The following is a 10923-nucleotide window of genomic DNA, read 5'->3' as shown; positions in this document are numbered from 1 at the left end:
ACGGACAACTTCTGACGGTAAAAAAAGTTAAAAAGTTAAAAATTTAATAGAAAAACGTTTCGGTCTTAGACCTTCATCAGTTACAAGAGAAAAAGGACGAAAACTAAGTTTAAATACGGTTACAGTGTGGGAGATTACGTAACGAAATGAAAAATACAATATTGTGCTATTAATACATCGTGATTAATACAATACAGGAAGAAAATGCAAAACGAGAAATACAATGCTGTACTATAAATTGCGTCATACAGGGTGATAATTAATAGACCAAACGAAAAGAATACAATACTGTGCATAAATTACATTATAGAGCGTGATAATTGCAGAACTAGGTTAAATTCAACCTAAAAACTAAAAGAGTTAAAATAGATAAAACGGACTCTTGCAATGCGGTAAATATAACGGGAAAAATAGTTTGCAAAGATAAGCAGAAGAAACCTACGTTTACGCTGGACAAGGTTAATAACAAAATCCCAAATCGAGGCCTTTGGAGCATTAAAGGGTTGACAAACAACAAAATCCCTGGAGGGGCCCTTAAACAATAAGCTGTAATAAGATCCCAGGCAGGGCCTTTGAGCATACCTAACACCCAAAAAGCTGACAAAATCCAAGGAAGGGCCTTTGAACTGCCTTATGGCGCGAACGCATATTTACACAAGAGAAAGTTAATTATAACAAATTCTGTTTTTGGAGTGAAATTCTTTTCTTTTATTTAAGCCATGGGGAGCCAAAGAGAACAGTTGAGCACTCCAATAAGCCTCTTTCGTAATTAAAAACCTATCGATCTCGTCTGAGTCATTAGGGGCCTGCACCTGATCAATGCATTGGAATTCAAAATCATCCAAGGAGTGTGGAATTTTATTGAAATGTACTGCTACCTCACAAGTGGTTTTGTTTGTGAGCATAGCAGACTTGTGGTTACGAAACCTAACCCGAAAATCGGTGGTAGTTGATCCTATGTACTGTAAACGACATTTCTTGCAGGAAACTAAATAGATCACGTTTTTAGAATCACAAGAAAGCCTTGAATGAATGGTGTATTTTCTGCCCGTTTTAAAACTTAGAAATGATTTAGATTCAACAAAGAAATTTCGACAGAGATCGCATCTATTTCTTTCACATTTAAAGCAGCCATTGTTTGGCTGAATTGTTTGTCCCTCATCGGCGGTTTTAAAACGAGATGGTGCTAATAATTCTTTCAGGTTTTTTGTTCTACGAAAAGATGGTATGATAGAGCCTTGAGGGAAAAGTTCTTTCAATTTAGGGTTGGATTGCAAAATCAACAAATACTTTCTAATTATGCTACTCACATTAGGCAAATTAGGATTAAATGTGAGAACAAATGGAAATAATTTCTTCGATTGTTTTCCGCGTTGCCGTAGTAAATCATTCCTAGAAATGGTGGAGGCTTTGGAGAATTGATCGTCAACTAATTTGGAGGGATAACCCTGATTAACAAGATAACCCTTGTACTCAACTGTTCTCTCGGCAAGGAAAGTTTCTTCAGAGCAATTTCTCTTCAATCTAGTCGCTACTCCAAAAGGAATAACCTTGAAGACATGCTTGGGATGGCAGCTAGAAGGTGGAAGATATAAATGACTATCTGTAGGTTTAGAATAAACATCAGTTCTAATAAACCCATCCACAAGATGTAAAGTAAGATCAAGTACGTGAAGCTCACGTTCAGAAAAAACTAACTCGAATTTAATAGTAGGGTATAGAGAATTAATGTAATCAGTAAATTGATGTAAGGCAGGAAGGCCTTGCTGCCAAAGATCAAAGACATCGTCACGATAACGCCACCACAAGGACGGCTTTATCGGACCGGAAAACTTAGCTTTAAGATCAATTTCACCCATGGCTAGATCGGCATAACTACATGCATTTTTTGGACCCATGGCCGTGCCATGAATCTGAAGAAAGAAATTGTCCTTAAAAACAGAATGGTTGCTTTTCAAACAGATTTTTACGGCTTCTAATATGCAAGATGTAGACGGAATTTTGTTTTCCCTAGCATTCAAAGCTTTCCTAACTGCAGTAAGACCAAGTTTGTTATCGATGTTGGGGAACATTTTCCCTCAAGGCTCTATCATACCATCTTTTCGTAGAACAAAAAACCTGAAAGAATTATTAGCACCATCTCGTTTTAAAACCGCCGATGAGGGACAAACAATTCAGCCAAACAATGGCTGCTTTAAATGTGAAAGAAATAGATGCGATCTCTGTCGAAATTTCTTTGTTGAATCTAAATCATTTCTAAGTTTTAAAACGGGCAGAAAATACACCATTCATTCAAGGCTTTCTTGTGATTCTAAAAACGTGATCTATTTAGTTTCCTGCAAGAAATGTCGTTTACAGTACATAGGATCAACTACCACCGATTTTCGGGTTAGGTTTCGTAACCACAAGTCTGCTATGCTCACAAACAAAACCACTTGTGAGGTAGCAGTACATTTCAATAAAATTCCACACTCCTTGGATGATTTTGAATTCCAATGCATTGATCAGGTGCAGGCCCCTAATGACTCAGACGAGATCGATAGGTTTTTAATTACGAAAGAGGCTTATTGGAGTGCTCAACTGTTCTCTTTGGCTCCCCATGGCTTAAATAAAAGAAAAGAATTTCACTCCAAAAACAGAATTTGTTATAATTAACTTTCTCTTGTGTAAATATGCGTTCGCGCCATAAGGCAGTTCAAAGGCCCTTCCTTGGATTTTGTCAGCTTTTTGGGTGTTAGGTATGCTCAAAGGCCCTGCCTGGGATCTTATTACAGCTTATTGTTTAAGGGCCCCTCCAGGGATTTTGTTGTTTGTCAACCCTTTAATGCTCCAAAGGCCTCGATTTGGGATTTTGTTATTAACCTTGTCCAGCGTAAACGTAGGTTTCTTCTGCTTATCTTTGCAAACTATTTTTCCCGTTATATTTACCGCATTGCAAGAGTCCGTTTTATCTATTTTAACTCTTTTAGTTTTTAGGTTGAATTTAACCTAGTTCTGCAATTATCACGCTCTATAATGTAATTTATGCACAGTATTGTATTCTTTTCGTTTGGTCTATTAATTATCACCCTGTATGACGCAATTTATAGTACAGCATTGTATTTCTCGTTTTGCATTTTCTTCCTGTATTGTATTAATCACGATGTATTAATTGACACATATATAAAAAAGCAATTTATTATTTTCCAATTCCTTATTTCTTCTTTGCTACGAGCCAAAATTGAATTTTGGCCGAACTGAGGTTGCCGACCGTGATCAGAAAGGCAAAAATTCACCGATTTTGTGAAGCGTGCTACGTCGCCAAAAATGCAGCTCACGGAATTTCGTTTTCATACGAATTTTAAGGTACATTCATTACTTTGACTGACGAAATATGGAAACTTTTCGAAAAATTCTAAGCTTACTAGCGAGGCTGGAAGACACCCTACTCCGAGGCCCTAGATCACCTACTAAAATTTAGCCAAATTTGACGGGAAAAATCTCAAAAGTTGGGTCTAAATGAAGCCTAAAAAGCACATCACAGTAAACTTCATACCTTAATAAACCGTTCTATAAGTTCAAACCGGTGGGTATCTCCTTGGATTGCACGCGAGAACAGTTTAAAATCTGCCACAGTCAGTGTGTTTACATAGCCATCGCTCGTGTAAAAGCTCATTTGTATAACCCTAGCACCCGGTGAAAATACATCTTCTTCCGTTCAGGTTCGTTTGTTGACCTGAGTAGTGGCACAAAGCTTCCTTTAATAATTGCGTACACTCTAGATCCAGTTTTGAGGTGAAGGTTGCGTTAAAGTTGATCAATTCTCAAGAAACCAAAACCAAAACCAAACATTCAGTGATGTCCCGTCAGCCTTTTATAGAATAGAGTATGACAATAATTATTGAACAGGGATTGGTGAAGAAATTTCTTCCGAGCTCATGAATATTATTTTTTCAATCTGATTGCTCCTCCCCTTGAAACATTTCGGTAGCTCTTTCATCTCCACAAGGTTTCATAACTCTAACCACAGAAGAAGACAAGTTTAATGTAACGACATAAACGGGAAATTATTCGAGCTGATTGCTCCGCGTTCCTTGGAGCATTTGACGATGGCTTGTTGGTGGACCTGCATTGTGCTTCTTCTCAGCTTGATGCTGTCAATCAGCAAATCAGGTAATTAAAATATTTATTGTATAGTAGCGTACAGTGTACGTATCCTACAATTATTTTGGCTGAAAACTTTCTTTAAGGCAGCAACGTTAGAACCTTGTTGTCTGGTGGTTATGTCCAAATACTATTAAGAAACGTATTTACGATTTTTAACGTGATCAGCTCCTCTCAAGGCGTGGTTTATAAAACACTAATCTAGAGTGGTACTTCAAGTTCCAATTCTGTCGGCACAAGAACATTTTATTCAAATTTTAAAGTTTTCGTGATATTTCAATTCCCGTGTCTCTGATGTACTGGATCATGCAGGTATAATTTTGTTTACAATAAAAAACCGAAACAACACTAACTTCCTTAGTTATGGGGAAGGATGTCAACACTTAGCATTTCAGCACAAAATATACCAGTGATCGACTAGCTATTTTTTGTTTTTGTTTTTGATTTTTTAAATAATTAAAATAGACCGCTCTGATCTTGTAATATTACTATTAAAAACAAATTTATAACAAAACCTCCTATAGAGTGGTTTTCAATTGATTCTCGAAAGTATACTGGGATCAGGCAATTACGTACTCTGTGTTTGGTTTAGGTTTTATTGCCGTTAGAGACTGGTTCAGTAGTCTAATCGGTAAGTAATTGGTTTGGTCTTACGACAGTCAATTAAAAACCTCTCTATAATGTAAAATTCAAGAGAGTACGTATGCTTTCCAAGGGTGTGGCAATTGAACATGCAACGTGTTTATATGTTAACCCACAGTATTCTTAGACCCAATCAATCTTAGTTATTTCACACGCTTTCGTGCTGTCAACGCAAAATCAAAGCAAAGACAAGATGGAGCTTTCAAAATACTTCTTTAGTTTTTCATGTTTTTAATGTTGAAAGCGAAATTTTCAACGAATTGGCAGTAACCCCGAGCTTCCCTCCTTTTCCATGTTTCCTTCAGGCGAAGGTTTGCCCAGTTTACTCAGCAAAACCAACTAACCGAATAAAGTTCACTCTATTCAACTTCCCTTAAAAGCGAAAATTGCCGGTTGGCGGAGACAAGAGATTTGGTTCAGTAAAAAGAGGATATTACAGGGTGGCGAGGAGATATGAATTTTATGTTCCAGTGGTAAGAACAATATCTCACGAGATTGCTGCGCTCACTCGGGAGATATTGTTCTTGCCACGAGAACATAAAATTCATATCTTCGAGCTAACGTGTAATGTCTTTTTATTATATAGACATACTAATGACGGCGATTTTGACGATTTTCCGAAGATTTCCGACCACTTGCGAAGATTTTACGAAGATTCTCCAAAACTTGTCCGAGAGTCACACGAACGTTGCCGAACATGTCCGAAAATTTCCAAAGATAACCGAAGATTCCCGAAGACTTTCGGGGAAGACCCGAAGATGTTTCGATCATACACCAACGAATTTAATTACCATTTAAGAGACAAACTTGATATCAGTGAAATCATCGATATCTTCACTAGTGAGGATATGGAAAATATGCCATTCGAGTCCCGGATGTGGTTGCGTATTTATTTTCCAAGCGGTTTATTTTCCAGTAAAACACTTGTGTCTTTATAATAAATCCCGGTAGTCGCATACACCCAGTAATCGGTGGAGTTTCACTTTCTCGCTAACAAGAAATAACATTACCCCAAATGCTCCCAAAACATGTCGAAAAACTGAAACCTAAATCATAAATTTGCACTATGGCCTTTAATCACTTTTCATTCGATGCGGTGGAGAAGTGAGTAGAAAACTCAGTAAACACATCAAGCCCGTTCTCTGAAGTCAGCTAGATGTTAGCGAGACTAAGACAAGTTCGAGCAACAAACCGGAATCAATATCTATGCCTGATAAAATGAAACACTCGGAAAAGAACTGATCGTTTTGAAAATCCTTGTGAAAGTACATAACTCTATGACTGCCGCGATTTTGAGACTGGGGCAAACAGCAAAAAAGACAGGGTTTGCCACATAAATGCACCAACTAGAGGTTACCGTAATACAGTAAGTATGGCAAGTTTGGTTATAAATTGGCGAAATATCAGAGTTCTGACATATTCAAAACAGCTGGTTAAGAATTTTCGTGTTCAGTAGACAGATATAAATGTAGTTCGTACTGTGATCGTCCGGGTGAGGTTAGTTCTGAAAAGAACTGTTGTTGGTGACTGCGCTTCGACAACCTGAGCGAAAGTCATCTTCAGACTCAAGTGAATAGTGTTTGTCAGTCGATGATGTTATAAGTCTGGTCGGTTAAACGTGATTGGTCAGTTTAGCCATGATGGTATTGGCTGAAAGACTCGTGTAAAGTTTGTCACCAGTCATTGGTCGGTTTCGATCCGCCTATTGTTAGTCAAATTAGTCGTTTTTAGGTCCGTCTATGGTCAAATTAAGTCGGTCTGTTAAAAGTCCGTTTGTCAGTTTCGTTTCCGTCATGGATAAGTCGTTTGTAAGGCGCCAGTAGTTGTTGACATCTGTTAAGAGACGTTTGTTCTAGGTTAGTGTACCAGCTTTCCAGAGTCAGTCGTCGAAAATAGTTTGTACTGTAGGTTAAACAATGAGGAGAGTCCCAGTCAATGTTGTGGTTTGTCAGTTGATGATGTGCAGCAATGTGATTGTTGGCATCACCATTTCTCGTGGCTCGTTTGTGTTAAGTCAGTCTCGAGTTAAGGTTTCTGCCAGTCTCACCAATGTAGGAAGCCTGGCAGTCGGAGCACTTGATCTTGTAAAACTGTTCCCTGTCTGTTATTAGGTTCGTCCCTGTCTTTAACGTTGGTCAGTAAGTGTCGTAACGTAGTTGTAGGTTTGTGTCCTAGAGCTTTGAGCATTCAGATACACGACATCATAACTTTCCGGCTGGTAATTGAAGGATTTTCATCCTTTCACGATAATTCGCAATGTATCAAACTCCTTTTACTGGATTATATCGCACAAAAGCCGCTTGATTTCCATTAATATCAGTGGTTCACATTTCAAACAAAATGGACTTTATGGCGCACAGAGTTCTGAAAGAGTTATGAAGATAGCATCCAGCGATCACAAAACTTTAAAACAAGTAGATGTTTACGTTTCCTGTGAGAAGGTCAAGTGCGCTAAAAACGAAGGTCCTTTCGTACACCTCAACGTTTCAACAGCTATTACAAATGAGACATACAAAGATCTTGAGCTAAGCTTTAACAAGTTACCTTCCCGGAAAAACTCATTGGATAAGAAACCAAAACTTGCTGTGTACAGTTTGTACTTCTCACATGCGAGAAAAGCTCGAGCAAAGTTTGTTAACCTGAAGTGCCGTAACTATCCGTCCGTCCAGTGCATTAAAACTCAGTATGACGAAGCAGATGTACATATTCAGGACTCCTCTTTCCACAACCAGTCTACAACGAAAACAGCCGGCTCGTGCATATTTATTCAGGCCAATATCCGTGCTCCGTTAAGAGTTTTAAACACTACGTTTAAGGAAAACGAAGCTGGCGGTGGCGGATCCCTCTTTGTCGATAGCCCTGATGGTTTTTTAGACGTCAACCTTACTAATGTTATATTCGCCAATTGTGGAGCAAAGAAGTAAGGATGTGCAGTGTTAATTAGAAAACCCTTCTGGCGTGGACATCATAATCAATGAAGTCCGCAGAAACTAAATTTGAACCTTCGAAATGTAACCACTCAAACTGCAGCTTCCTTGATAACAGCTTTAATATCTTGGCACATACAAAGGATCCAGCCCGTACAGAGCTGAGCACCGAGAACACCATTTTCAAGAGCAGCAAAAGGACATATAAAAACGTCGAGCTCTATTTTATTATTAGGCCTTTGAGTCTACTAAATAGTTCCAGTGCAGTTATTAAAATTAACAATATCACATTTGAATCGAGACCATGCAATGTTTTATGCTTGTTATTTAAAAGCAAGAAAACTTTATCTTTATAAAAATCAGTTTTTCGAAATGGTATATGTTTTCAAAGATTTGCGTGGAAAGGCGATGATTACGAGACCTCAACGGGTGCAATAACGGTCCTCACACGTCCTGATAAAGTCGTAAGTAAAGAATGTGTCAAAAGAGCGACAAGGGAAGAAACTCATCCTGAGTGGAGCTATCGAACTCATGCTTTATTTGAGGATAACATTTTTGAGGGAAACTTGGGGTTAATCGCGGGTACTGTGCACGTAACCAACGGCTACACAACATTCTAAAGATGTACTTTTAGAAATAACTTTGCCATCGAACATTCTGGACACGTTTATTCCGCATATGGAACTGGCCGGGTGGATTTCAAAGACTGTTTCTTCTCTTTAACGAAGAAGAAAATCACGATAAACGATATCACATCTTACAAAACGATCTTCCTCCTTTCCGAAAGTGGAGGACCTATAAGTTTTCATAATACAACTATGGTGTCGTCTGCTGCTGAAAGTTATTCCTATCCCGTAACTGAGATTTTCAATGGAGCCTTCGTATACATGGATGGTAATTCGACCATCCAGTGCGAAATCGGAAATAAGCTCGAGTTGGATAATGCGACACATTTTGTATATACAGAACAAAACAAAAGCTTTTGCCGAGTAAATATCACTGTGTTGAAATACTCTTGCAATCTGTGTGGCCCTGGTTTTTACAGCATGCAAAAAGGGGGGTATCACGTGGTGTAGTAGTCAACAATACTGTACGTCAAGTGTTTACAATGCCCATTCGGTGCCACTTGTTTAAGACGGAATATAGCTGTTAAACCAAATTTTGGGGGCTTTCCGGTAAATACTAACCCACCATCACTAAGATTCATTCTTTGTCCAGAACATTACTGTCAAAACCATCATTGGGCTCAAAAGGATATAACAGTTCCCAGGGAAACCGAAGCGGCACCCTGTGTGGTTCATGCATTCCAGGATACAGTGAAACTCTCTTTTCAGCTAAATGCCGCAAAAATGCGGAATGCAAGAATGATTATTTTTGGATCTCCATCATTGTGCTTACCACTGGATTGGCATTGTACCTAATAATAAAACCTCCGATCCTGGTTTTTCTTGGAAATCAGATGCTTTGGTTTTACCAACGGAAAGCCTATAATCAACGGGATGACTTGGGCCAAAACTATGATCACAGGGACAGAATATATATAAAGGTTACATTCTACTTTTATTAAGCTGCCGAGCTGCTGATGGTCAGTTCCATAGAAAACCTCCTTGGAAAGATACCGTTTATCTACATAGTTATTGCCCTTTTTAACTTCCAAGTTCGAACCATCAATAAAGGATTGGGATGTCCCTTTGTAGGGCTAACTGCGGTAACAAAGGAGTTGCTTCTTTCAGGTACCGTTTTCTTGACAATGGCCGACATTGCACTCGTGTATGTCGTCCATTCTTTCATCAACATATTAAGGCGTAAAGAAGAATCGCATCTTCTCCATTACTTTGCCGTTTTCATGGAAGTATTGTTGCCAGGCTATGAACGGCTGGCAGAAACATCCCTGAAACTAATGCGCGGCGTTTCGATTGGACCGAGAAAGAGGCTATTCATTGATGCAAATATTCCATGCATGCAGTGATGGCAGTATCTCCTTCTGGCCTATATCATAGTTTTTGTGGTTCCTTTCATCATTGTTCTTTACTGGGGATCGTCCAAGCTCTACAGGGTTTCTGTTACTGTAACTGAGTTTCTTGCTGCGTGCATGATTCCATTGCCATTTCTTATCTACTGGTTTGTTAAAGCAATTTTGAATAGAAGAAATGGAGATTCCACGAATGCACAAGTTGTCAACAAAGATGTTTTGGAAATACTTCATGGTCCTTTCCGTGAACCACAGGGTGATGATAAAGGAACACTCAACTGGGAGAGTGTGCTGATTGGTCGAAGATTTGTTCTCCTTGCTTGCCAAGCGTTCATAACAAACCTGATGTTACGTATGGTTTGTATGGTGAGCGCATGCGTCCTGATAACCATTCATCACATTTTGAAGAATCCATATCGTGATCCACTGGCCAACAAAGCTGAAACATTGTCTCTCGGCGCTTTGTCTATGATTGCCGTGATCAATTTGGCAAAAGCGACCTTGATGTCGTTTGTTACAGCTATCAATGGCCCAGATATACCTTATTTGGAAGTTCTAGACTGGTTTCAGGTGTGCGCCTTAGGTTTTGTTCCAGTGTCGATATCTATCTTGTTCACGTTTGCGATTCTTTCCCAGCTGGCTAGGTTAGTGGTTTTTCTCATCAAGCTAATTATTCGATGTTGGCAGAAGCTCCTTCGTACTTATTGCAGGTCAACGGCCCAAGAGAGGAGACCTCTTCTAAATATTGCTGAGCTGAACAGTGGCACCAATTCTTAAGACTGGGAGTAAAAACATGTGACTTGTTTTCAAAGCGTTTAACAACGTTCACGATTATCGAAAAGCTTAAGAATATAATGATCGGGCTTTTCCTGGTACACATACTGTTTTCTAATTTGGAAATTGCTCGATGAGGATTTTAGACTTGCCCTTAGGCATACGTTTGGCGAAAACAGCATTTTGTGTACCAACCAAATGATAATGAATTTAAGCCCATTAACTACCCTGTTTAGACCTGTTGAAAGTTTGACAGAGGTTGATACATTTAAATAAAAAATATATGCATGAACTTTCATATACTCACTTGTACATTTATACCAAGCTACAGTGAATTTAAAAAAAAAATCAAAGTACCGCAATTACATACATGTATATAAGCACTAAATAAGAATTTCATGTGAAGACATGATTGAACATCATGTCTTCGTATCTTACTCCGTAGTTCATATATATGAAATTTCA

At 38.7% G+C, this 10923-nt stretch overlaps 1 protein-coding gene and 1 pseudogene across 1 annotated transcript; one reads left to right on the top strand and one right to left on the bottom strand.

The window, feature by feature from the left end:
• Window positions 1-16: 16 nt before the first annotated feature.
• On the bottom strand, window positions 17-3142 carry LOC149103326 (uncharacterized). The gene has a single exon (XM_089273916.1). It carries the CDS (start codon window positions 2070-2072, stop codon window positions 666-668), a length of 1407 nt encoding a protein of 468 aa, XP_089130042.1. The 5' UTR covers window positions 2073-3142; the 3' UTR covers window positions 17-665.
• Window positions 3143-6868: 3726 nt separating this feature from the next.
• Window positions 6869-10665, top strand: LOC149103325 (uncharacterized; annotated as a pseudogene).
• Window positions 10666-10923: the final 258 nt, after the last annotated feature.

Source organism: Orbicella faveolata, unplaced genomic scaffold, assembly GCF_042242905.1.
Source record: "Orbicella faveolata isolate gen_17 unplaced genomic scaffold, um_ofav_v1 contig_35, whole genome shotgun sequence".
NCBI lineage: Eukaryota > Metazoa > Cnidaria > Anthozoa > Scleractinia > Merulinidae > Orbicella > Orbicella faveolata.
The sequence above is the reverse complement of the archived record's forward strand: the minus strand, read 5'-3'. Positions and strand labels throughout refer to the sequence as shown.

Bases quoted from the DNA above. Each gene is read 5' to 3' on its own strand.
- LOC149103326 (XM_089273916.1), bottom strand. From the start codon at position 2,072: ATGTTCCCCAACATCGATAACAAACTTGGTCTTACTGCAGTTAGGAAA.